The 27,592-nt window shown below is 44.0% G+C and overlaps 2 protein-coding genes across 2 annotated transcripts; both read right to left on the bottom strand.

The window, feature by feature from the left end:
• Positions 1–707: 707 nt before the first annotated feature.
• Positions 708–20,952, bottom strand: ube2h (ubiquitin-conjugating enzyme E2H). Its single transcript, XM_079184065.1, has 7 exons — positions 20,719–20,952; positions 8,539–8,615; positions 7,433–7,507; positions 7,311–7,350; positions 6,511–6,563; positions 5,305–5,433; positions 708–5,097 (listed from the first exon to the last, which is right to left on the bottom strand). The coding sequence occupies exons 1-7, from the start codon at positions 20,769–20,771 to the stop codon at positions 4,973–4,975; spliced, it is 552 nt and encodes a 183-aa protein (XP_079040191.1). The 5' UTR covers positions 20,772–20,952; the 3' UTR covers positions 708–4,972.
• A 1,147-nt stretch (positions 20,953–22,099) lies between these two features.
• zc3hc1 (zinc finger, C3HC-type containing 1) lies at positions 22,100–26,671 on the bottom strand. The gene is made up of 10 exons (XM_079183386.1): positions 26,537–26,671; positions 25,749–25,851; positions 25,390–25,540; positions 25,173–25,256; positions 24,929–25,056; positions 24,618–24,757; positions 24,126–24,396; positions 23,654–23,854; positions 23,013–23,225; positions 22,100–22,901 (listed from the first exon to the last, which is right to left on the bottom strand). The coding sequence occupies exons 1-10, from the start codon at positions 26,668–26,670 to the stop codon at positions 22,827–22,829; spliced, it is 1,500 nt and encodes a 499-aa protein (XP_079039512.1). The 5' UTR covers position 26,671; the 3' UTR covers positions 22,100–22,826.
• Positions 26,672–27,592: the final 921 nt, after the last annotated feature.

Below are 27,592 nucleotides of genomic sequence, written 5' to 3'. Positions count from 1 at the left end.
GATAGCTGTAGTCATTCATCACCCACCCCCATTTCAGGGAGCACGCTGGAGACAGTGGCTCATATTGTACAGGCTGGATGAGACATGGAGATGTGGAGTCGAGACACAGTCGAGTGTGGTGCCGCACTGACACCTTGTGGAAGTTCTGCTACTACAGGCCAGTTCTCTGTGGAAGAAATGTAATCTGTACAACGTTACATAATATAGATTTAAAAGTGTGGAGACTAACTGAATAGAAGTATTAAAATACCTTGTGTGTTGACGACCTTTGCATTTGTCCCCATACATACAAATGTAAAAGAAAGTGCATTATGGCACAGTTGTAAAGCAAACCATACAAATATAAATATTAAAATGTTGTTAAAAATGGCTGAAAAACTATGTAAAAATGAAATGTAATAAACATCAATCTGATAACACAAGTGTTTGAGAAGAGTGCAATAATTGTGTTCACCTTAAAGACATCTGATACAACTGGAATTCAGCTCGATGAGTGAAAGTAAAGGGAGATAGACGTTCCCTTATCAGACCACCCATCCACAGGTTCCAACGTGTATGAACAATAAAAAGACTGTACGTTGAATGTGTTTAGATATCGTGTGTACAGGTTTTCTCCAGTAAAGTCCTGATGATATAACATGTATTGTATCAGGATGTCACAGTACTCAGGGTGCAACATATAAGAATCAGACAAAAAAAACTTTTATACACATTGAATGTTTTATTAAAAAAAGAAGTTATAACAGTTTATTTTATACACAACTATTTATGAGGTTATAAGCCTATTAATAGAGAGCATTTGTCTTTTTGACAAGCATGCCCACTTCACAATGCAAAGAAAAAAACAAGAGGGCAAAGAGGATGATAAAAATAAGACCACGGATGAACTTTTCAAAACAAAATAAAAACCTTTTGACTTTTTTTTTTAACCCTCAGGTATCGCACACTAGGTAACAAATACATAGTTTCTATTTAAAAAAACAACTGCCATTACCATGCTGTGTGTGCCTGCTAAATCCCCTGATGGCAGCAGTAGGCCAGCACAGGGCACAAATCCACACAAGCACAAGACGTGGGAGGTGTGCACCAAGCGAGCCTCGACTCCACACCAGACGCATGCAAGTGCACGAGGAGATACAGTCAACACACAGGGGGGGGGGGGGGGGGGATATTACAAGATTAGGGTGCTGGCTCTCTGCAGCTGTGCTGATAAAACGGAGGACGAGCCCTGGACGTCCCCGTCTATGGATTAATGACAGATCGGTCCATTTGTTTAGCCGATGTCCTTCATCCTCATTGAATCCGGCAGGGTGCGGGGGATTGTGCAGGTATATGGTTGTGGGGATATGGCTCTGGACTGGACCCTTCTCTGCAGTTAGAATTTTGAGGGCCCCATCAATCACGTTAATGTGGTTGTCCGGAGACACCGTTTAAAACTGAGTAGTGAAGACATATCGCTATCTGCACACCTGTGGTCTGAGAGCAGACGAGGACGAGGAGAGAAAGCCAAAAGGAAATTAAATTTAAAAACATGTTTCTCCATACTTTTTCAGTTGGAATGGGAAACATAATCATTCGCTGGTTTGAGGACATTTTCTTTTAGTTGTTGACCTGAATCACAAAAGGCAGTAATTATGTCTCTTGACCTTGAATTGTGGAGAAAAATGAGGGAGGCCGCTGAAAAGATCCGATGGTTGTCACGTTGACCAGCGCAATACCAGGCCACAGTTGAGTACATCATCAATTTATTGCTGAAAAACTAAAACCAAACCTATGATTTTACCCGAACACAAAAGTCTTGTTTTTGAAAAAGACAAAAATATCAGTTCCCTGTTGCACCATTGCCTCATAATGTGCTACTTTATTACAATTCTCAACTCGGATATACCTTGTTTTCGGCACTCGCATACAATACTGCCCAAATGTAAAGTAAAACAAGCATTCAATCTAAATTACTGAAAAAAAAAAAAAAAAAAAAAATCAAGGGTATCATCAGTGTGATAATTTAGCTGACCCATAACTTGCAGTGGCGCTTGATGACCGAGATTAAAAACTAAAAAAGGTCTCTATAGTGAATAAAAACATTTATAGGCAGCTTAGGGAGAGAAACACAAGCCGATTGAGAGAGAGTGGGGTTCTGCACACGGTTTGCAGTTTTGTTCTGTTGAAGTGGATGCGGATGCCAAACTTCACCACAAACACTCTGCACACATGAAAACATTCACATAGCTTTATACTGCCTTGAACATGTTGAATATCACAAAAGTTAGCTCTGCGACGGCTGCATCCTGCCGGAAGCTAACCCTGAGCTAACGACCAAAACCTCATCAGACAGGATGAGAGAACTTATTACCCATAAACGTTTAACAGCCAAAGTCTTCAGATAAATATTGGAAATGAAAAACAAAGTCAGGAAGTGTGTCTGTTCTAAAATCGGCATAGAAATGTGACAATTATGAGCATATAATTGTGTTGTAAATCACGTTTTGGGGAGAAAATCCAATCTCTTGAAAAGGGCTGAACCACTTCTGTACAGCTGGATCCATCAGGCTCACTACAGGTCGAACATAAACCCGAGTTTGAAATCACTCACGCTCTTCTGTACAACAGGCACATCTATGGAGTATCTCACATTTTACCACACAACAGACACTAACTAAAAAAACCAGATGATTGCTTTAAATCAGGCAAGTTTACCCAACTAGCTAACTCTAATCTGTAACAGCCATACAGCGCATGTTGTTTAGTTGAAGTCAACACCCAGTGAAACTAACTATCCTGTCAAAGACACAGTTCAACAAATAGTAGTATGATTTCCATCCTTTCAATGCGTCCTGGGTGAAAATGTTAATCACAATGATACAAGATTCAACCAAACTGTACTTTCGAACCTGAGCCAGAAAAGTCTAACAACCCTACATTAGCTGAAATGAACCCAATGCGACTCAGCCCTGGGTAACTCCCCTTATCTGCGTGGAAATTTAGACGTCGAATCACAATTTGCACAGTGTCACTTTACAGACAGAGGAGAGTAAAAGATGTGTATAAAACATGTGCTTTTCTCGTGACTTTTGGACTTCATGACTGTCTGGAAACATGGCTCTGGGAAGTTCTTCAACGGTCACACTTCCTTTTGTGATGAGGCACAGACGAGTTGAGCTCAGAAGTGATGAGGTGACCTTTTGTGCCCGATTCAGCTTCCGACTCTCGCACTCAGGATGCACAATCTGCCACAAAGCGACCGGTCATTCTTACTGCAATCTATGACGTGAATACATTTCAGGGTTTTCTAGGTAGTTCCGACTGCAACGTTGGCCTCGACAAGCACGTTTTCATGAGGCTACAGAGAGGTGTCTTATCACTGCACAAGGTAGACGCTGTACATAAAACACAACAAAAATAAAAAGTACAGGAAATAAAAGACAGCCAAAAGGTCGAAGCTGCAATTGCAATTTCCTTCCACGCATCATAGATTTGCATCTTAACCCATTGAATCAACAATGAGTAACACCATTTTCTTTTTTAGATAAGGAGGTCAAACCTATACATATTAAATCAATCCCCTCAACAAAGATTGCTGTAAGCCTGAATGTCATACATTGGGGCTCTTATTTTGTAACTTTTTCAAAGTAGAGCTCCTGGTAGGCAGACATAACAGGGGGAATCGAGTTGATGCAGTCGGGGTACGTACCACAGGCGGGACCTTTATGACGGGCATGCATTGGAGCAAACTCCAGGTAACAGTGGAATGTGAGGCGGAGCGATACTACACAAACCGGAATCTTTCCATTTCTGCTGCTTTTCACTCAAATTAAAAACTGACTTTGGTGCTGGTTTTTTTCCTAAATTCACCAGAAGAGGTGATAAATACATTCTTCCTCTACCTGAAAAGGTTGTTCGTGACCAACGACACTGATAGAAATGTATGTTTTAAAAAGCAGGACAGGTGATTGAAAGCCGGCGGCATCCTGCACAGTGGGAATGTTTGGCGCTCAGGTGACAGAAATTTGCATGAAAAATGAAATTCACATGGTGAGATGTTTTAAAGGGTAGCTCTGGTCCGTTTGCGGGGTCCCCTCACACCAAGTCAGTACGACCAGAATCTCAACAAATGCCACTTCTGTCTTCATTGCCTTTGTGCATGAATCATCCGTGCAGTTTATGCAGCTAGTGTGGACGTTCAACACGGAACAGCACCCAACACGTCTTTGTCATCACATTGTCACTCTGACAAGACATGGATCTGATTAATTATCCCCCCCCCACAAGACCTCGTTAAGCATTTATTTTGCTCTGCACGGTGGCACATGTAGACAGGCAGCAGCAGGTCGACAAAGAGTAACACAAAAGGTAAAGAAACACGCAGCTGAATGTTGAAAAAGATATGCTGAGGAAGCATTCAGGGTTGATTTATGAGCTTCTTTTGGCACTACACTTCTTGTACTTTTATATAAGGTGTGCTATGACACCTTGGGTGGGATTGTGCCTCAGAAACACAGTCTCGACTACGGGATAATATTGTAGAGCTGTACACCTGGGCAAGCAAGACCTAAGCAGCTCTGTGGTGGAGCAGCTAAAAAGGAAAGGAAATTAGGTTTCAGGTCAAACACATATACTTTTTTTTTTATGTATTAAAAAGTGAAATTTTGAGTAAAGAAATGAGATGTTCACGGGGAGACTTCCTGCCTACGCCTACATGACGCACCTTAAAAACGTGGAGATAACAGGCGCGTGTGAACGCTGTGAAGGGAGAAACAGCTACAGAACGGGAGGGGTGTCTGTCAAACACACCAAAGGCTAGATATCCATAAAAATCCTTGTTTAGTAGGAATAATAATAATAATAATAATAATAAAAAAAATCAACTTGTTTAAATATGAATATTATAAGTCTGCTTTCTCATGGTTAGGAAATCAAATATAGTCTCTGTGGGGGTTAAAGGAGGAGGCGGGATGGGGGAGCCCTCCGATCACTACAACTCCATGTCCTGGGCCTCGTCTTCTGAGAAATCAGACATGGAGCTTTCAGATGAAGAGTCGCCTGCCCCCTCTTCCTGCTCCTTCAGAGCCTCCTCTGTTGCATATTTCTGGATGTACTCTGTGGAGGGACGAAAAGAGAGAGAGAGAGAGAGAGAGAGAGAGAGAGAGAGAGAGAGAGAATGGTCAGACAGGAAAAGGTGAGGGCCTAAACTCCATATTTGTGAGGTAATGACATTGGAAGAAGAACTTTTTCTGGGTGTGCAATAACCTAAAAATCTAAAGGGATCTGGAATCCACACCCAACAGGATTGTGATTAGTTTTAACCTTTGATTTTCTGCTTGTACTCCTCAGGCCGGTGAAGGTACATGGCAGCTGCATCTCCATTCAGGGGGTCGATGGGGTTCGGGTAAGCCAGCAGCTGGGGCAGGAACGACTCAAAGATGTTGGTCAAATCTGGGGAAGAAGGCAACAGATCAATGGACACACATTATCAGTCAGTGATGAGCCGACAGAGATGCCTAGCATGGGCTGTCAGAGGCTAGAACCACACTGATCCCTTCCCCTAGCGCTCTGCTAGCAGGCCTCAGCTTCCTCTCACAGCTGAGGCCCGGTGGGGAAAAAAGAAAACTGCAATTCTGCGCTCATGTCCGGGGTGTCACTGTTGAGCCCATTGATGTTGGGGAAACTAACACCTTCCTACATGCTATTGTACAGCATCATCATGTTTACGTGATTTAATCAGTTGCTTTTGTTCCCTCTTGCGTTACACAGAATCATTACAGACAATGCTTGGTTGATTGGTCCATTCATTCCATGTTTGTCCAATCGGATTTTTTTCCTCTTCAAAACGTCAAGTACAGCTAAATCTGTGCACAAACAAAAAGGTAAAATAACTCAAATGTGATTCTTGATGGGTTTGATGTAATTGTAGAGAAAAACAGGCCAAGCTGCCTCACATGACATCGACATTAATCAGCAAATATTCCCGTCTCTATTTCAAAACGCTGGAATCGGAGTTGGGGTCATTTCCAGGACACCAGTGAAGATAAATAGGCAGGGGAAGCTGAAACAAATGCTAATGGCATTACTGTAATGCCATTTATATTGCTCAACAGCTATCTCAGCCCTGTGGAGGGGCTGTAATGAGAAACGAATGGGGAGATAGGGAGAAGGGCAAAGGGACATGGAGAGCAGCAAAGAGACATGCGGTGACAAGCGGTAAGTACAATCACGAGAGCATGTCGTTCACAGCTGACAGACGGTCAACTATCCCTGTCGAAGGGGACTGTTTTCTGACCTTGCTGGGCGAGGGTATTACCTCGTTATTGCTCACTTCTCCCCTCAGTAAGTAGATTAGGGCCAATTGTGCAATGCTGCCCAATGTGGCCACACCTTTTAGCGAGGGGGGGGGGGCGCCGCAGTCACCTATCTGGTGCCGATGGCATCGTGTCAAGATATTCGCACATAATCACACAGACCTCCAGTGAGGGGGAACTTAATATGGACACGTACGCAGTTGGGTCCACTCACCATAAAGGGCTGTCCACGTCTGGTTGATGACATCTAAGCACACTGTCCCTGACCTGGGGAAACCGAGAAGAAAACAAGAGTTAGAGGGGTACGGCCGACGGGCGGGACGAGCCAATCTGTGTGCAACGAGGGTCCCAGTATGTCAAACGGTTCATCGGGGGCTTGTCCTTTTTGCCAATGTGGCTGAGAAACGCAGCTTTCTTTTGCCTCACAGTGGAGCACGGGGGGGGGATATATATTCCTTGGCGCCCTAAATACTCGTGTGGCAGTCAAGCGCTTAAAAAGGAGAGTTCAGGAGGTTGTCGTCAACTTGCGAAATATCATGACCAGGTCAGACATAACAGGTAGTTGCAATCAAATAATTATCAGTCACTGGTGAGTGCATTACTGTAAGTAGACCAATGGCAAAGCTGGGTTTGAATAATGGAAGCCTGACATAAATAAATGACATATAAAACTTTCTGATGGGAGCGGCCTCAATGCACCATTCTCTTTGGTCTTTGCGAGACTAGACTGTCCTACTTGGTCCTCCCTTCACAGGGCACGTCCCTCAGAGGATCTGGCCTCCAAGCGGTGGATTAGTGGGCCGGGAGAAACACAGAGCGTGGCTCGGTTCAATATTTTGTAGGATTTACTGCTGTTTGCGGATTGTGCCAAAACTAGCGACTCATATCAAAGTATGAAAAGTGTAGTTCACAACATAAGCGGACTCCTTCTACACTATTTCAAGGCCTAGAACACAACACGTGAAAAAAGCTAAAATAGGACACACTTCAACGGCGTGACTGAAATCAACTTACGCTTCGTCAATGTTGGGATGAAAAATCTTGTTCATGAATCCTGAAAAAGCAAAGTAGAGATGATGAACGTGTTGGAGAAAAAAGACTGCGATGTTATCTTGATACGACAGTGGAGCCCCTACCTATTGATGGTGATTTGAAAGGGTATTTGTCGGGAAGATCTACTCGCACCTTCCACACGCCTCCTTCGTACGGTGCTGCACATGAGGAAGGAGACACAAGAAATAATGAGAGAACACCGTGGAGGGCAGAGGAGAGACTTTCATTCCATTGAACGTCATATTTCATCCTTTATGCACTCTAATGGGTTCAGACACTGTAGGGTTGTATCAATTTTCTGCACTCCTTTCTCCGCTCTCAGAAACACAACAGAGAGCGGAAGACTTGAGAAATGAGCTACGCACACACCACCTCCCTCTGCCGTTTTCTTTTATCTTACGCTGTAATGTATTTCAGCCCAGTTCCCTTCACATAATACACCGACATCAAAGAGGAAGAGAGTGAGATTGTTTGAGTGTGTAGTACTGAAACTGAACAGCACATAGACGAAAAACACACTTGTTGAAGATGAACGGTGAGGAGCACGTGCATGCTACACACGTGTGGGCAGAGAGCAGTGCCATTTTATTTCGGCGTAGTTACGAGGCGTCATAAAACGGGGTCAAAAGGCAACTTCCCCTCTTTACCGACGCCTAAGTGGCGGTGGTTTCAGTGCGGAAGATGTTGTGAACAGCACACCAGAGAAGTATTTCCTGCTGATGAGGCCACTCCTGCTCATCCAAATTCCCCTCAAGCCCAGCTCCTCCGTTTTACACGTCGTTGCCTCAGTTGCCTGGTTTCAATCCATTTCACGTTCCAGGCCTGCTGTGACGAACCTCTCTTTATGTTGCAACGACCGACTCCTGTGACGGCCGACGTCGGCCCCACATTCATTGTCATTTCACCCTCTGTTTACTTTAACTAAATGTCAGATGTGGGAAGATTATCAGTTATTAATAGCAATGACAATCTGGATTTATTACTACTTTTAAAACATAAGAGCATTCGAGATCCCAAATGGCGGATGCACGAATACACGTTGCTTAATTTGCTGAATATTTCTTGGAACCGGGAGAACATGAATTAGCCTGAATGAGGATTCAGCAACAAATCAGGAAACTTGTTTAATATGTCTGGACAAAAAAAATCAACTAAAATCTATGTTAAAATCAGAAAAGAGAACACTTACTTCCTTGTGGGCCGAAAAACTTCACTACAAATTCATTGAGTCCACTGAGGATGGTGACTTCATGCTTGCTCTCGATGCTGTAAAGTCGTTAAGGACAACATCTTCACATGACTGCATAAACATAAACATAAACAAACAACAATAATAATAAACCACTCTTGAATAATATTCTGTGAAAATAGTAATTCAGCTGCTTCAGCTGTTGCCAGTTAAATCGACCTTTTTCCCTCTCTGCTAGCCAACATCATCCTTTCATATCATACAGAGTTATGAAAACTAAAGAGAGTCATGATAGCTTTGGACAGATAATGAAAACAAATCAATGCAGGAAAATTACAGTCGGATTCATATTTGACCCGTAGTCCTGGACCTTGAATGGCAATCGATAGCCTCGCGCCGATTTGTCATTCTGCACCTTCGTCAATTAATATCCCCGAGACTGAATGTGAAGTATGCGGGCCAGTGATTCCAAAACTATGGCAAGGCAGGTGCTCTCACAATCACTTTGAACCTAACCCTCTGCATGCAACATACTGCAGATAATAAGACTCTTATTAATAATAATAGTAACATCTGGATCACACATGACATACATTCTTCATTTGACGCAAGAATGTTGGGACTCCTGATGAACTGTTGAGCCGGCCGAGATATTTATCCAATAAATCTAGCACAGAAACAGTCAATACATAATTACACTCATAACTAACCCTGCTAGACTTTTGATTATTTGTATTCAGTGTATTATGTGGAAAATCCAATATCACAGCTGTGAGCAGACGATGTATGCTCGCTCTGATTATTTTTGATCATCACAGGGATATGATTTCTCTCTCATGCGAGCGGAGAGGAAGAGAGAATGAACACGAGGGAGAGGGAGAGTCGGAAGGTTTAAGAGATGGGATGAAACCCAGTTTCCCGTGCCACACGGCAGCAGCTGGCTCGTCAATCCGGATTGAGCGAGAATCCCATTAGCGGTAGCCCCCCCGACCCCCTGAAGGGTTAAATCAAACTGGAGGTTATTTTTAAGCTTTTGGTCGAGACTGAATCCCTGGCTTCTGCAAGGAAATGTGTCACTGTCAGACAGAAGAGGAAGCTCTCTGTTCTGACTCGTGTTGGCGTCAAAGAGCCATTCTGAGGCAAAAGTCCACAGCAGAGTGAACAACCACCGACAATACGAGCAAAACAGCATCCCGCCGCATGCAATAGGGAGACTCCAGTCAGACGTATCAGACGACATACGCTGTGTTTGCTTTCTGCAGTTTTACCAAGTTCTGCCCTTCATATGAGGACACGCGTGCACCTTACTAATGTAGCAGTGAAACTACTGGTGTTATGGACTGTGTGCGTTATGTTATATAGGAGGACAGCAGTGAGGCAGGGGTGGGGGGGATAAGCTATTAATGGGGTTGAATCAACACCGATTACGCCGCAGGCTAATTGACATTAGCCACACTGACCGAGGAGCCAGAGGAACGAACCGGTCAACCTGTTCGAAATGAGATTCACGACAACCGAATTACAAGAGAGCAGAAACGCAGACGGTCAAGAGTGATGGTGATCTGTACACATGCGTGTGTGTGTGTGTGTGTGTGAACGAGGAGGCAGGGAAAGGGAGACACAAATGAGCAATATCCCCACCATCACTAATGCAATGACCTACTTACAACCTTTATTGTAACCAAACTTTAACACCATAGTCATGACACGATGGTCTAATATCCGGGCCTTTTGTTTAATACAGGTAGACCGAAACCTCTAACCACTTATTCCCCCCCAATGAATAACTACAAGTCACTGTCGGCCGCACCTTCCTCCACCCATGAAGGAGTCTTCGAGCAGAGGGGAGTTGCTGGTGGAGCCTGTAAATCCTCAACAGTTTGAAAGATGCATCGAGAGTGTAGTTGACAAGCAGCCACTGAGCGAGTCGGACAGAGAGAAAGAGATGCGTGGCCGGTCACAAAACTTGATCGGCAGGACGTTCAGTATATAACAAGTAACTAGGTGCTGCATTGTCTGTTTTTTTTTTTTAAAACAAAGGTGACACATTGCATTTCAAACTGGAAGGCAAATTGGTTTCGCAGGAACAGCTGGCAAGAGTTCAAAAACAGAAGTAGGATTGTATGGTGCATTTACATGCACATCAATATTACATTTCTATTTCAGGCATTCAAATATTTGGGTGCGTCGGTGTCTCAATTCCAGTCAAGTGAAGTCATTAAGTGACATGAACACTGTAAACTAATAAATTGGCAAGAACCTGAATCGACATACATCTTGAATATTATAGGAATAGATCTGCTCGCCTTTAAAAGCTGCTATAATTACATGTAAACACCATATCTCACGTACCAGAGCCAAATCTGGTAAGAATTAAAAACCACTGAAAGTAGTTACTGATTAATCAACATAATCCGTATATTAATGTAGATTTAACATATTCATTGTCACCTAACCACCACTCAACTCCTAACAACATTGTTTTGCTCACATACGTTTGTTCCTCAACCCCATCATAGCAACAATCTGCCCCCCCACACACACACACCTTGGATTAGTATAGATAAATCATAATCTGTGAGTCAATATGCTTTTACACCCACTTGTAATCTGATACAGAGAGTCCAATCAACACACACACACACACACACACACACACACACACACACACACACACACACACACACACACACACACACACACACACACACACACACACACACACACACACACACACACACACACACACACACACACACACACACACACACACACCTCCCTGAGCTGTAACAGCAACAGTCTCCTGTGGTAACACCAACAACTTTAAAACACTGCACAGCAAGACGAGGTCTTAAAGACCTACTTTCAGGCTACCAATTAGCCAAGTGTATCTAAGCACTAAGGTCAATGTTATCCTGGTTTTAAACTTCATACGGCACATTTAAGTGTAGAAATATGCAGTAAATAGCACGTAAGGTTGTGGTCTAGACATGTCTTGTTTTCCTTTCGGTCCGTTTAGGCCATTATCCCCGTCCGACCCTGGATTAAAATATCCCCATCCTGACCAGACTCCTTCTAAGTGTGGAACACAAACATGATGGGGAATCATAAACAGCACTCACACAACGTGGTGTCAACCATGCGTGAACATTCCCCTCTTTGGAGACAGAGACGTTGTTGATCTGTTGAAAGGGAGGCACTGGATAGTTTCAAAGTCAAACTCACTTTTCTGTTTTTATGGTCTGGAGGGGAAGAAGAAGGCTGTACTGTCCTTTCATATACACAGGGTGATAAAATACATTTTTTAAATCCAGTATCAACTTCTTATTGTCTTTCTCGTTTCTTTGTTTATTTACTTCAGCTATTAATACATCTGTATGTCATCTGCATGTACAATCAAATTCAAAAAGACCAAACTGGCTCCACAGGTCAGATATTTACATCTGAGCAGGCAATACGCTGACCACCTGCTGACACCTCCAGCCTCCAGTAACCCTTTTAAAAAGGGAAGGTACAGAGCTTCTGGGCTGAAATAACAGGAAAGGCGGCAAATCAAATAATCCCCAAAGCGCTGGGAGAGAGTTCGGTTACCGAGAAGCACAAAGGAACGCACATTCAGAATTTCAAGTTAGTAATGGCACTAACCAGAGAAGAAGACCGTCAAAGGCTGAACATAAGAAGTTAAGTTAAGAAGCCCGCCTGAAGGACATTAATACGCCGTAACCCCCAAAAAGCCAGCGGGGAGGAGAAACATAAAGGGAGCGAGGAGAAAAAAAAGGGTCACACAGAGCTGGGGGGCTGAAACGGGGGAGAGAGAGCGAGAGAGAGAGCATGAGAAGATGATACAGAGAGCTGTGAAGAATGAAGCAAAAAGATAGAGAGAGAGTGATGCAAAAGGAGAGGCAGAGACATAGTGATGCAGAGATAATGAGAGAAAAGAGCTCAGCCTGGTGAACGCTGATCTGGCCTTGCAGGCAGATCTGTGGACGTGAATGACATCATTGCTGTGGACTGCAGGCCCATGATGAGGATGATGATGATGATGATGATGTCAACTGTGTGTTTACGAGACTCACAAAACGGGACAAAACCCATGTCTGGATTTGACTTTACGAAGAAAAAGCAGCTCAAGATTTACAAGTGATTGACAAAAACTGAAGTGTTGTTTCTTTGGCGTTGTTCACACGAGAGCTTTTGTTTGGGGCATGGTTCATTTTACTTAGAGGTCAGCTTTTCATGTTGCGGTTTCCAATAAGAAACCCTCCGAATTTGTCATGGGACAGATTGTTAAGGAGATAAAGAGCAGGAAAGACGGGCTGTGACATGCTGGGCTACACTCTGACCACCAGATGACCCGTCCACACAAAAGAGAACGCAGAGTCATATCCTACCGCTGGGAATAGAGCTCTGTTTCAGAGAGGTGAAAGCCTTCCTGCACAGCCTCATATGGGGAAGGTTTCCTTTTTGCATAGAGACAAACCATGGTGTAAAAAGGATTGTTCGTTTTTTTAAGTACACAGGGATTAAAGGATGTGGATTTGTTTTAATGGCAGAAGAAACACGACACTCTTCACAGAGAGCAACTGGTTTTACAGCACATCTCCGTCTGGAGATAAGGAGGCAGCAACCTCTCTTTGGTTTGCTCTCCCTTACACGCCGACTGAAGCTGCAGTGCACAATCTGAGGCCGTGCAGATGAAAGGCAGGAAACACAGCAGCTCTCCTCAAGAGCGCAAGCAATGGGTTGGCTTCCTCCGCCGAAAAAACGATACAAGCTAATGAAGAAGTACAACAGAAGAGCAACAATGAAACCGAAAAACAAAGTCGACACCATCAACTTCTTCTTCTTCCTCCCAATGTGGGCTCAACAGCCACTCTCTGATATTCAAAGAGGGAAAGTCATTTTTCAGCATTAGAGTCTAAGAGTGTTTAGTGCATCCACCTTTATTTAAACATGTGCATTGTTTCTTCTCAAGTCTTAGCCAGTGTGGAAATGTGCCCGCGTTTGTGCAATACACTTCTTTCTGTATTCGTGCTCTGCGCCGAGCCAAGCGGGACTACAGCGTGACCTCCACTTCACTCGGCGGTCTGAAAACAGAGGCGGCTCGAGTAGCACATGCAGCAGCCATCCTGCCACAGCAGGCAGAGCGAGCGATAGGTGCTGTGACGGTGCGATTTAAAATCGGCTCAACAGCAAAACCGCAGTGGTCACCGGTCAACCCCTCACTGACCCATTCCTCTCTCACATGTCCTCTCATTCCGAGGCCAACGTCTTCTCTTCTTTCTGTTGTTGCTCATCAAGTCAAAGCCTCTCGACTCAATTCGAATGCAGCTCGGGAGTCTAACTGAAGTTTAACAACAGCTCCCGTTCACACAGGCCACAGATGGCTCCACACGGCTTCTTCATTTACACTACTGACGATATGAAAATAAGGATCTTCTTACACCAAGCTCATATTTCAGGTGTTTTTCCTATTTCATATCAAATGTTAATAATCAGGTTCAGGGGGTTTTGATTTGGGTGCAGCAGTAAAGTAGCTAATCATCAAGCCAGCGTGACAGAACTCAAAGGTCATGCATGTTTGGTTTAGGGTTCTTTACATGGTGGCCAATGAGATAAGGAGTTTAAACGTGTTTCAGCGTTTGCTTGACTGATTTGGAAATGGTGGTGCACCTCAGCCTCCGTCCTTCATTGTCAATGTACGGCATGTGTTCTTCTGAGCTCCAGCATGAGGCGAAGGGGGTCCTGGCTGATCATGGCTGCCCTGGCTGGCTCCGATAACTGAAAATAGGTGCACTGGTATGATCCGAACATGCCTGCGGTCATGCCAGCTGCTCTCACTTCCCCCTCGTCCGGGCCCGGATCCCACAAGAAATACGAGGGATAGATCTGCTGATCTGGGGACTTAATCACCTTCACTGCAGCATACTTGCAAACAGATTAGGCACATGAGATTATTCTGTGTGGAAGCAAAACAAATAAACAAGCCACACGGAGCGATCTAATCGTTCAAGGACCGGGCTAGAATAGTCGCAATGAAGCTCGCCTTGACTTGTAGATCACATTCAGACGTCCACAAAGTTGTTTATGAACAAACTTCTGAAGGGATCGGGAGCTTTCTTAAGGTTAAGGTTCTACTTTACCCTCCGCTTATCACTAAACACAACATAAGCTTCTTTGATGTCGGACAGGAAATGGGTTACACAGGAGACAAACCCGAAACAGCCCTGCTAGCCTCACGTTCATTCTTCGCTCTGCCAACTACCGCCGCCTCACAAATCATCTGAAGAAATGAACTAAAACAGCAGTTAATTAAATACAGTTTGGTCAGACGGCCAAGTTCAGAAAATGGCATGATCACAGTCGCAAGGCTTCACCTAACAATTAGAACTGCGCCACAGCACTTCTTTCGCTCAGTTTGGTAACAATGAGCCCAGAACTACCAGGGTATAAAAAGGCCCATGGCTGAGTAGAAAGGCTTAGTTTGGTACAACCACGCCGATACATTGTTCTCCCTTCTCAACCACTTTGACAGGTTACAGCACAATTATTAAGAACAATGTCAGTTATATGAAATAAAGTAGGTTGGCTCGCTCTGACACACTACGCGTTTGAATTCTGATGGAGCACTCGGTGCCAGCGTGTGCGGTCGGTGAAAAGAAAACCTTGCAGCACGTTTTACATATCAATGGGCACATGACTCACTGAAGTCCACATGTAAATGCAATGGTAGCTTTTAAGTGCTGCACTCACTGGAAGGTGGATTGGGAAGTACATTATCTCTATGAACACTTCAGTCACAAGTCCACATCTGGAATTTCAACACATTTAACGTACGATTGAAACAAAAGGATTAGGTTAACCCAACGTATTGGAATTATTTTTGCAATGCAGATTTGGTTCTCATTGAATACAGGCCTATGTGGACTACGTTAGCTGACGGCTAGCTCCCTGTGTGAGAGCTGGAACGGCACAGTACTGCACAGGCTAAGTTCTTTGTCTTCGCTGGTGGGAGATGAGAGCCCACCCACTGCAATCAAACGTGAATCCCTCAGCTGCTCCTCCTCCTCCTCCTCCTCCTCTCAGCCTTTCACTAAATCAACAGTCTATTTACAGCAGTAGCACAGAGTCTGAGCGACCGGGCTGCGTGCATACACACAAACAAAATTATCATTAATGATCACAAAACTGAGCCAGGGCAGGAGAAACAATGACCTGAATCCGAGGCAACCATCTAATGAGCAAATCTACCAACAGACAGGACAAGATTACAGCCCCCCCAACTGAATTTCAACACCGACATGTTGGGGAAACTGCTAACAAACCTGAATTACAGTGCACTGAGAGACAGACACCACGGCTAATTTGATCAACTAGCTACAGGGGAGACACACCGAGGCAGATTACCAGATGGAGTGACGTGTAGGGTGTGGACAGCGTGGGTTGCACTTGTTTGATAAGGCTCTTTAGTTTCATACATAGGCGTACATTTTAGCCCAAAACAAAGGGGGTACCTTAAAGTCAACACGCGTCTCAGCATCACTGGTCCATAAGCCAAATGTAGCTCCTTCGGTTTCCCACATTAAAGCAGCAGCGCACGTGAGCGACAGCGGCAGGCTGAGCTCCCCAGTGGAAGAAAAAAATAAAAAAATCATGTGAAACAAAGAGAGGAACTTCAGTCCATCTGTTTTTCTAAAGGGAACTCAGCCATGCGTGCGGGAAGCTTCACTGTTAGCACTGTGGGATTAACAGTGAGGGCCTCAAATCTCCTATACGGTCAGAGATGCCCAAAACAGGGCTGTCAATCAAGGTGGGGGCCCTGCTGACTGGAAGGGACCTCGTCCCCAATTTACTCGATTAAAAAGAGCAGGAGCTTGGTTTAGGGCTGAATGATGCGGCATTATTATAAGCATAACAAAGAGGTATGTACACCCAGCAACCACAGAAAAAGTCAATGGACCATAATTATCTCAGCTCAGCACTGGCTGAGAGTGTACAGCAGGTGGGCCATTCCCTTCATTATCTTAGTCAGTGTTTGAGCTTCTTACTACAGATTAAATATTAACCTGTAGCCACAATAAACATGTGATAACTGGGCTTTCGGGTTAACCATGCGGCCAATGCCTACTGAAGCAAGGAACGCGTGGCTTAAGTGAAGTCCCATCACCGGACATACTGTAGATTCCAATCCAAACAACGTATCGTTTGACTGTGTGTGCTTTTATACCCACAGCCTGCTGTAAGCTAAATGGTACTGTGGCTTGCACGTTTTCTGTAACCCTCTTAGCTTCTTTGTGTCTCCTGCTGCAGTTATTTCTATAACACACATAACAACAGGCATTTTGTTTAAGCAACTTCATCGCCAGACCAGAGCTTTTACCCCCCCCCCCTCCGCTCTCATCACGAGTCCATCACGCTCCTGTTCATTCAGTCAATCTCTCGGCCAGCAGCGGGCAGAAAACCGCTGGCTCCTTCGCTACAGTAAACCCGCGTCCAGTTGGTTTCAGTCCCGCAATAATAGCGCTGGGAGCAGATTAGCTGCCTGTGACTGTGTGACATGGTCTGACACAGCAGCGGGAGGTGGAGGTCACATGGGGCTTTTGTAAAACGGGGAAACACAAAAGAGTCCGCTGCTGATGCCGTCCGGATGTCATGTTACAAGTGCACAATGGGGCCCGAAAAACACAGAGCGGAGTGCAGATAGAGCTCAGGATTGGTATTCCTCTCAGGGAGGACGGAGGGGAGGACATTCAAATAAAAAAAAAAAGAGAGAGGAGGTGGACAATGCCCCTGAAAGACTAACCCCTGATTGTGGACAACTGAATGAATCAAGATTACTGAAGGCCAAATGCTGCCTCAACAATCCCGTCAAGGAAAGATGGATCCTTGAAGAAACAGGAAGGAGCACAAACGTGACACACAGCATACCTGCATCCTACATCTAATTTGGGGAGACATGATTGAGACCCACATACACCGGTATTGATGCCAGGTACGATGATGGATGCCGGGGCTGGTGAAGTATGCAACACCCCAACAACTCCCCACAGTCTCGGATATAATTCATCTGTGGCCACGCTTCACAGAACTGCTATGCAATCACTTTCAGACCTTCCGGCAGCATTGGAAAGGTTGGAAAAGTACGGCCGAGACGCAGTCTAGTTTTCGTGAAAATATCTAATGAGATTTCATATATACACACATGAACAAATATGCACCTCAAGTCTTCAGGCTCATTGTGTTATCATAAAGAGAAACACTTCATCAGGACAATGGACTAAAGAAGAGTCTCAAACTCTGCTCCTTGGTGTTATGAATCCATTAGTTTATCGACATCTTTTAGCAGGGCACCTACACATTTGACTTATTACTTTCATATCACACACACACACATTGTGCAGCATGCAGCAATTCTTTGACCAAGATAAATTACATGTTCTTAATACCAAGACAGATGAGAGACTTAAATAAATAAACATACATGATAACGGCCTTGTTGAGGGGGATGATTATGAAAATACACAACATTTCTTCTTCTTCTTCTTCGGGTTATTCTTGAGTAAATATAAAAGTTTGCTGCTTGAAAGCATTTGCGAAGCGAGTGGAATGATGAATACATGCAAATAATAGCACAACTACCTACACAGCATGTGCAGTCAACCCCACACAACAAGCTGAACGTAAAGCCCTTTGAAATGACACACTCGAAGACTCTAGTTCAGGAACATCGTGTTCCAAAAATTAAAGCAACATGTCCAAGAGCAAGACCCGAATAGCCAGTGGCCAAACGTTATGCAGCGGAATAGCTCTGATTTAGGGTTTAGAACTGCCGTTTGGCAAGAAGTTGACGATAAACAAGCCGTCTCTTGCCACTCAGGAGTACTGCAAAGGAGGGGTGTGAAAGAGTAGCGGACACACAGGACAATAATGTGTGAACCAACACTTAATGTCTTCTCTGGGACTATATATTAGATAGTACGAGTCTAAGCTACTTGCAAGCAAAAACCATACATTTGGTGATGAAAGCAGGCTGCCATCCATCAGCCTGGCTCAGGACAAAGCTTGAAGCCCAGTGATACGACATGCCGAGGTCATTCTGACATTCATTTTCATCAATCCCCGAATGGCCCACGGTCTAGATTCTCAGCTCTCCAGTGGCCCCAGCAAATTAATGCACGAGGGCTCTCAGTGTCATCCCGCGAAAAAAAGAAGCCACTCCTTCCTAAACGGCGGTGTGAGCTTCTGGTTTTGGTTACACTAGGGGGGGGGGGGGGCGCAGGGATAGGGAGCACAGAGACGAGGTTGTTACTGATAGTTTTTGCTCTGGGGACACAAAACAGGAGGAAGGAACTGTTTCCCATACCAGTAACATGGAGCCCTCCATGGAATCGAGCAAGTGGCATAGAGCAAACCTGCTCTTGCCTGTCAATCAAGTAGCTCAAGAAGGACGACTGCTCATCTGTGTGTGTGTGCGTGCCGCAATCCTTAAAAAACTCTTGGTCTGCCTGCTTTACCACTCTGTCATGGCTGCCTACACATTAGTGGAGGGGGGGGGGGGGTGAGCATAAGCTTGCTCAAACAAGTACTGCTGCTAGCTAACAAACGTGATAAAATGCCTTTAGGTAACAGGCAAAATAACAAGACAAATGTAGCTTTAAAAAAAATAAGCATTAGCTGCAGCCGCCTGGTTCATGTGTACTCACACATCGGCCACTGATGGTATGAGACGCATCTGCATATATGTAATCCTGTATATATAAGCAGACACAACTCATGATACAGTAATTTTTTGATTTCATTAAAAACTTGATAAAGTTGAAACAGGATCAAAGAACCAAGACGCTCAAAGCGTTCCTTTTTAACCATGATGTTGACCCTGTTGGGACAGCTCACCCTTGTTTTTTGGGGTGGTTATGATCAGCCCAGTTCTAGTCCCATATTTGACTAAGCTGCACAGCCATCCCATCAGCTGTTCTAAGTCCCTCCCTCTTGTGGTTTCGGCTAGTAACAGGCTACCCAATCATTAAGCTGGTTTCCACTGTGCTGGGACAAAAACCAAAAGCTACTTTTTTTCATAATGATCTTCTGGGAGATTTTGTGGACTTGAATTGTTATGGTTACATTTTAGAGCACCAGCCCTGAGTGAAGTTGGAACAATTATACACCAGCAGGACTAAAGTAAACTACTTGGAAAAACCAACACACTTAAAAGTTCAAGCATTGCACGATGAAAACGACTGCAGGCTAAGGACAGCAGCTGTACCACTTAACAAAAGCAGCTGCCACATTCATTCAGATTCCAATATGTTCTAGCAAACATTACAACCACAAGTAAGCCCTCCATATGCCTGCAGACACTGAAGTACAGTGAGACACACACACACACAGAGATCAGGTGGCCATTTTGATGTTGAAATTAACCAGCAGACTAGCCAGACAGTTCGGCAGCGTTACAAGGTAACAATTCCAAGTGGCAGATGCAATATCACAATTGGAAAAACCCCTTCGTAGGGCTACAAAGCAAAGCTAATAAGACCCAGAATGCAGCAGTAACAGCGACGTTTTTTGCGAGAGTAGAACAAAAGACAGCAGCATTTTGAGTTGACGTTAGTCTTACGTTATGTAAACAAGCTCTCGTGTCAACGTGTAAAAAGGGGCAGTTTAACTTAACTCCCCTGACAACAACAGGCTGGACAAAGAAACCACATTTTCATAAGGTGTTCTTACAGTCTGCCAGGTGTATTAGTGGGGCAACAAGATGAGAGAAATTCCTGTAAAAGGAGAGTATACCGTTAGCGTCTGGTCGGCTGTTGCTGTAATTTACAAATAGAGACAGCAAACTAAACAGCTAACGTTAGAAATATACAGAGTTGGAAAATGCTATATTAAAAAAAAGGGAGATGGGACCGATCTGATTAGCCAACACAGCTGTCCCGATCAGCGACTGCAGGTTCGCAGTACAGAAAATAACGAACACTTGGCTTTGCTAGCAAAATGTTGTTTACACAAAAACACCAGTCATTCACAATGAAAGCCTTCTGCTGTGGGTTACCAAGAAAAAAACAAGCAGCATCAACACATCGGTTTTTGCTCATATCATGTCTCCACACACATCAGGACATAACGTTAACTGACAAGACAGCGATACGAGCGACTGTTGTTTATGTTCAGAAAGGATACAGTTTCACCACATCGGTATCCATTCGCCTTTTACCCGGACTTGGAGACGACATTTTTCCTATTTCCACCGCAGAGCACCACTAAGTAAACTGAAAGCTAGCCCACGAAACGCTAGACAGCCTGGCGAACGGTACTATCCGAAAGTTAACATTTGTTTTCAGAAATGTCCACAGCCAAACGTCTTCACGGTTCAACGTCTCTCTGTCCTAGTGAGTAGCGGAGGTAACGCCAGACCTGCGCTGTTCACTGCCTCATAGCGTTCTGACCATGGTCCTGACAAGTGAGGATCCCTCCGCGGATCACGTCATATACCCGCGACCAAACGTCACCATAAATAGCCATCTTTGTAGTTTTATATAGAACACTTTTTGTTCTGTATCTTCAATGTGATTTTATAGTGCCGTTTACGTTATTGTGATGTAGAAAGGATATAAAATCATCAAGACAAAGAGGAAGACTTAAGGTTTAGACGTTTTTCAGGGTTTTGCCATTCAGAAGCCTCATTGCGGTGGCTCTTGCTCTGGTTTTGCATGTCTTCCATTTTTCTCCACCACACTCAGGTGATGGATACCAGCATATAACTCAAAATGTCTGTCCACAGCAGACAATACATGGACCTTCTCCTTATGATACAAGCTGTTGGGGAGGAGGAGTTGCTGCACATATTTTTGTGGGACAAGGCTTAAATCAGCTAATTTCAATCAAGAAATAAGTGAGGTTGACATATACAGTACGACAGGGTACAAATGAGACCCAATGAAGAGAATCTTTTCAAGAGTGCAACAATGGCTAAAAATACACCATTGCTCCAAGGACAGCCTCATAATTACTGTGATAACAATGTATTTTTACATGTGTCCTCACAAATGATCCAGGGACAAGGCTGCTTTTCCATAGTAAACAGTCGTCATTTGTACATACAGAGAATTCTTAGGAACAGTGTTTGTTTAACTGTCATCTCTCTAAGCTAAATAGGTTAAGATGCTTGCTAATCTGAAATCACAGACCCTTTCTGAAGTCATTCACTGTGCAAGCTGCAGAAACAGGTACTAAAATATGTGCGATAGCCATACCTTACTGTACTGTATATATTTGCCTTTTATTAACAATACAATCATTTTATTAAATTCTAATTCATCTTTTCTTAAGTTGAAATGTCAGTGGACCAAAAATCTAAGTGAAACAAACTTTCAGAAGAGCATTTTATTAAACGCTTTTAGGAAACTCCAAGATAAAACCACATGCAAGATAGAAAGGACTGCATTAAGAGACGCACACAAAGGCAAGGAGGAAGTGAAGGAATCCGTAATCTAATTAAAAACAGGTTTGAAGTTTATGGCACATAGTTCTACTTGCCTGCAGTAATCAGGACCGCGCCAGGTGGACAATAAAGATTTATTGTATTGCAAAAGAAAATAACACTTCACTACTTGAAAAGGGATTGTTCTATTCAAAAGAGAACTCATATCCACATTACCTTTTTCACGCACAATGGTACACAAAAATGATTCCTCACAGTTTCTTATGCTCGTCTGAGGTTAAACATTGACCCCTCCCTAAATTGACTCCAAATACATTGAAGGTAAACATCGCCTTTCCAGTGTCAAGCCATTTGGCCCGTTCGCACCATAATAAGGGATTTCTTGCCTCTTGTATTCTACAGAAATCCAGACTATCATGATGTCATGACGTCCTGCTGAAGCAGACTTCATGTGAGGTTAAAAATAGTATTTGCCTTGTTTGTGGCCAATCTATACATTGAGATGTGTCCTATTACTTGATGACGTCTTGCGCATACACATGATACAAGGCCTAAAGAGGCCTCAATATCTGCACATCCCAATTCAAAAGGTTTTATAGCCACACAGGCACCCTTCACATATTTCACTGTTCACAGAGAAGACACTCATTCATTTGCCTAAAGACACAATCCACTTTCTTTTCCTCCAGAGACACTTTTGACTGTAAACACAACTTTCAGGGATGGCATACATTTATATGATATGACATTCCCGTCATTGGTACTACCGACTCTGCACCACAAAAAAAAAAAGAGGGCAGGCCAGTCCATCAATTCAGTGTTGTGATGCCGTTTGGATGGAAACAGTCTACTGAGATGGAGAGGAGGATGCCTGCCACTGACGGAATATAGCAAACACCCTTTTAGACTTGTCACGGGGGCCCTGGGAGGAAAGAGAGCGTAGAGAAATGTCAGATGTTGTTTAAACTAAAGCGACATAGCTGAGTGAAATTAGCACGATGTTTTTGGGTGAGAATACAAATTGTTGACTCGCCTGTCCTGGACTACCCCCTGCTGTACTGGAGTTCTTCCTCATGGGCATGAGGAGGTCGAGAGCAGCCTTCCAGCCCTGCTGATGAAGCGCTGAGACTCCATCCAAACAGGGGATTGACCCTGGATCCACATTCTCCTTCCCCACAGAGATCCAGGGACACCAGTCTCTGTGCTGAGCGAGGGGGTCAAACGTATTCCTGTGCAGGAGCCCATCCTGAAAAAGTAAGTAGTATGTTGATGTGACGGCATTTCAAATGTTTTCATAAATGTATAGCGGTTAACCTGTGCTAGGACTGACAAATCACTGCTTGCAAACTAGGTGCTTTTGATGGTACTCGTCACCCTGGAATAATGGATGCCTCCTCTACCTGTGTACGTATAAAAGACACTAGGAGCACTGACTTCCATGTCACGGATTTTCTTGCAAATGTGGCAAAAAATCTGTCATGCAAGAACGAGATCGCATAGAGGTAAACATTGTGATGAATGATGAATTGTGCAGCCCTATCTTGAATAGTGATATTACTCTTTAAACTGGTCTTAATGATGAAGTGGCACTTTATAATAAGTTATAAAAGTGAACGTGCAGCCCTAGTACTGCAAAAAACAATGTGTGGAATCGGCAGTAATGTTAGTTCTTACATGGCCGCCAAATGAGAGGCACAGGCGTTTAGGAGGGGGATGCAGGCTGGCAGCGCCATCAGATCCAGAGTTGTCCCCGTGTCCTCTCCCGCGAGTTGCAGACCTTTTGCCCCTGGGCGAAGGACTTTGCAGCTCTTCACTGGGGCTTGGCGAGTCTCTGCTTCGGGCACGCAAAGACACGGGGGAGGAGGTTCCCTCACTCTGTAACACACACACACACACACACACACACACACACACACACACACACACACACACACACACACACACACACACACACACACACACACACACACACACACACACACACACACACACACACACACACACACACACACACACACACACACACACACACACCAGTTAAAAAAGAGCAGGCCGGTGGATTCCCCTTGCCATTGTTATACACAAAGTAAAGTAATTCTGCCTCAAGTTAATATGTGCATATTAGCTTATTTCGCTGAAAGCTTGCCTGGTCAGAGCGGGTGGAGTCCTGGCTCCTCAGCTTCATGCGACATGGAGTTGTAGCAGGGGTGGGTGAGGCAGAAGCAGGCTGGTCCCCCAGGCCCTCGTGCGGGGCTGCTGGGGCAGGACCTGTTGCTTGAGGAGGCGGGCCTATAGTGTTTGGTGAGGAGTCTCCCTCGCCTCCCGTTCCCTCCATCTGGTGGAAGTTCCACAAGCCTACCTTACGCATACAGTACGAGCAGGTGAGGATGGGCAGGTTCATTGTGTGCAGAGTTGGGCTATGAAAGAGAAATTGATTGCTCAGACATCTTAAAATCGGGGAGAAAGTACCATGTTTTTCTCAGTTAACTAAATGTCCATTCATTGTATTTCCTTCCATGTAGCTAGTGCATCATTGAGGATACATTTGACATTTAAAATGTGCTTCTACGTGTGCTTACTCTGGTTTATGACAATATCAAGTGTTATTGTAAAGTGTGATAAAGGGTGTCAATCTCACCTTGCAGCCCAGCCACAGAGAGAAACAATGCATGCAGCCACCTGGACAGCCAAAGATTCAGAACATGGAGAACCTCCTTTTCTTTTTTGTTCGTCCTCGATCAGCTGCAGTACGACACTGATAACATCCTCATTCAACGACTGCAAAGAAACAGTGGACATTCATTTACATGATGTTTTCTTATCGTTGAACACATGACGCTACAATTAATCTGACTGTCCCTTCCATAATCTCCTGGAAGCTCCTGGATAAAGCGATTTCTGGAAGAACACGTGTTCGTAATGCTTCTAAAGACTCTTCTCCTGCCTCACCATAGATTTCAGCTGCTCCGGCTTCATGGCAGGCAGCTGCTGTACAAGGAGACAAGTGCTCTGGAAGCGCTCTAAGAAGGCAGTGAGCAGTGCTGATGGTTCACAGGCCGGGACCAGCCAGAACCGCTCTGAAATGACATCAACGTTCACCATAAACATGTGGATAACTCTGGGACAATTCAGCTTAAATGACATGACATAATATTTTTAGTACAAACATGCAATAGGAAGTTGTTGCTCCTACCTGGGCATGGAAAGTCAGGCCAGGGGCAAAACTTCTCATGCTGCGTCCGAAGCTGCCTTGTTATCTCTGCAATGCGGCATCCATCTATTGAATAAAAAGAAGACAAGTTGCCTGACCTTTCATTTCTTGGCAGACTTGGATCATCATCAGCATAACCGTGCCAAAAATAAAGTGTGTGTGCCCTTGTCGTTTTCTTGTAAATTTAAGCTTGGCTCACATTTTTCAAAGTCTAAAGTCGGTTGTAGTGCTGCACAAAGGAAAACCTGGCAGCTGGAGCACTTGAGCATATCACAGCCGATGTTGATCCAGCCATATCTGGCACACATCAGAGGGGACAGTGTGCGGGGTTTTCCTGCCCATTTCAAACAGTGCTACGCTAAGGAAAGTTTCACCCAGACACAAAGCAAGTACTGTCACATTCATTATTACTCAGAATAAAAGAAGACATCTAAACATTTACTGTTTATGTGAAATATCAAAACACATCAAAATCATGGCGCTGTCTTCATTGGTGATCACATAGTGAGATATTTAAAAAAAACATGGATGCCTCCTCAAACTGGACCAAAAGGATATTGAATAAGATTCCACTCTTGAGAAAAAGGCGTCTTTGTTCGTTGCTTCACAGGATACTTGAGTGTTGCTTTTTACTTCCAGAACTTTCAAATTTCCTTGTCCCCTGAAATCCACATGGGAGAGAAAAACAGATCTTCAGTCTCCACGTGCACGCTTCATATTTGAATAATAACAAAAACGTGCAATTGATTAAATCTATGCGTACTGTACATTGCGAGATTCCTAATTGATCCTAATAACCCTGCACAGCTAGACATGGGGAGGGGGGAGCGGTAACATGCCGTTACGCAACATTTCACCTGAATGAAACAGCTCCTCCACTTTCCCTTTTCGGCTTAACACGATCTGTTGGCTATTCTAACGCACAGTAGGAAGTCAAACCAAAACGCATTGAAACTAGCCCTGGTGGCTGGGCAGCAAGTGGACAACACTCCAGACGTGAATAGCAAACTAACGAGGGTACCACGTTCCAGTAAAACTTTCGGTCCCCACCCCCTTATCTGGAACTGTGCACGGGAGCAGTAGCACAATGGCTGCCATAACACATTTGTCCGGTATATAGACTAAATACAAGCAATAATAACAACAGTGTGCGAGCTCCCGTTCCTGGCGTACAAGCTCCTAAATCTGTGGAGACTTGTCCCTCTTCATATTACGCTGAGTGGAGGCGGCTAAAGTAGCAGAGCTTCCAGGCTAAGTGGCTAACCAAATTAGCTAATGTCAACTTGTTCCCCGGCCCCTTTAAATCTAACAAACAGCGCGCGATTGTTTAAAAAAAAAAAATGCACCTGTTGGTTCCGATATCCGTGGACGACACTCCTGCATTGAGGAGCTCGCGAACTTTCTCTGGAGATGCAAAAGAAGACTTTTGTTGATTAGTGTTGCCGAGACGATCCCCACGACTGCCGCCGAGAGTCGCCATGATCGGCTCTGTGGTCCTCCGGAAAATACAACCTGGAACTGAACGTTCCGCCTTGTAAGACCCCCACCACAGCACACGAGTGGGCTCAACAGAGATCATACAAAATAAACGGCTCTGACTGGACCTGCATGACTTCTTCACTCTCGGCATCATTTGAATTTTGTTGTTGTTACCAATCAGAATTTAATTTGTAAATATTTATCAAGAAGGATGTTTGTTTTCATTTGACATAATGAGTTACTGTATACAAAGCAGGATCAGATTTAAAAGCTGTTATTCTTTTACACGTAATTTATTTTTCATCCATTTTGACATATATTTCCTAAGGAGATACAATTTAATTTAAAGCACTCTTATAACACTGGGAATGACATAGGAATTATTTATAGGACCCTTTATGTAAAAGCTGTAGTATTATGCTGGACAAAGTGCACTCAACTGAATCTGCAGATTTATCAAATTTGATATCACTTCACAGCATGTCTTCACAAAAAAAACCTTTAAATAACACTAACATTTTAACCTAAACACGTGTCAGGTCTTTGGCAGGCAAATCATTTCGAAATTATGATTTGATTATCCAACACAATCTTAATTTGATGTTTTTAACTGAAACTTGGTGAGACCAAATGTGTAGCCCACACACAGTAAGGAGCTCCCTCTGGACTTAATCATCTCCAAAGATCTTAACATTGCTGATGTTGAGGTGACTGATGTTGCTCTTTCCCTCTTTTTTCTTGCACGACTATCACTGTGCACGCACGTTTTCAAAGTTAGAATCAGTCAATGGTATATCACTGAAAACACCAGTCAATTATTCGTTCAAGCTTTCTTTTCCAACCCCTGCACCCTTGAGGGTCTCAGTCAATGAGTTTGTGATAATTTCAGTCCTAAAATTACAGATGTTATTGATGCCATCACT

Source organism: Pholis gunnellus, assembly GCF_910591455.1.
Source record: "Pholis gunnellus genome assembly, chromosome: 22".
NCBI lineage: Eukaryota > Metazoa > Chordata > Actinopteri > Perciformes > Pholidae > Pholis > Pholis gunnellus.
Note: the sequence above shows the minus strand (reverse complement) of the source record. Positions and strands in the feature narration are given on the sequence as shown.

Excerpts from the sequence above, each read along its gene's own strand:
- ube2h (XM_079184065.1), bottom strand. The coding sequence starts at position 20,771 with ATGTCGTCTCCAAGTCCGGGTAAAAGGCGAATGGATACCGATGTGGTG. Across the intron at positions 7,508-8,538 it reads GTTTTTCGGCCCACAAGGAA|CACCGTACGAAGGAGGCGTG; the intron begins GTAAGTGTTCTC and ends CCTCATGTGCAG. Across the intron at positions 6,564-7,310 it reads CATCCCAACATTGACGAAGC|GTCAGGGACAGTGTGCTTAG; the intron begins GTAAGTTGATTT and ends CGGTTTCCCCAG.
- zc3hc1 (XM_079183386.1), bottom strand. The coding sequence starts at position 26,670 with ATGGCGACTCTCGGCGGCAGTCGTGGGGATCGTCTCGGCAACACTAAT. Across the intron at positions 25,852-26,536 it reads ACGGATATCGGAACCAACAG|GGGACAAGGAAATTTGAAAG; the intron begins GTGCATTTTTTT and ends TGTGGATTTCAG. Across the intron at positions 23,226-23,653 it reads GCCTCTCATTTGGCGGCCAT|GATGGGCTCCTGCACAGGAA; the intron begins GTAAGAACTAAC and ends TTACTTTTTCAG.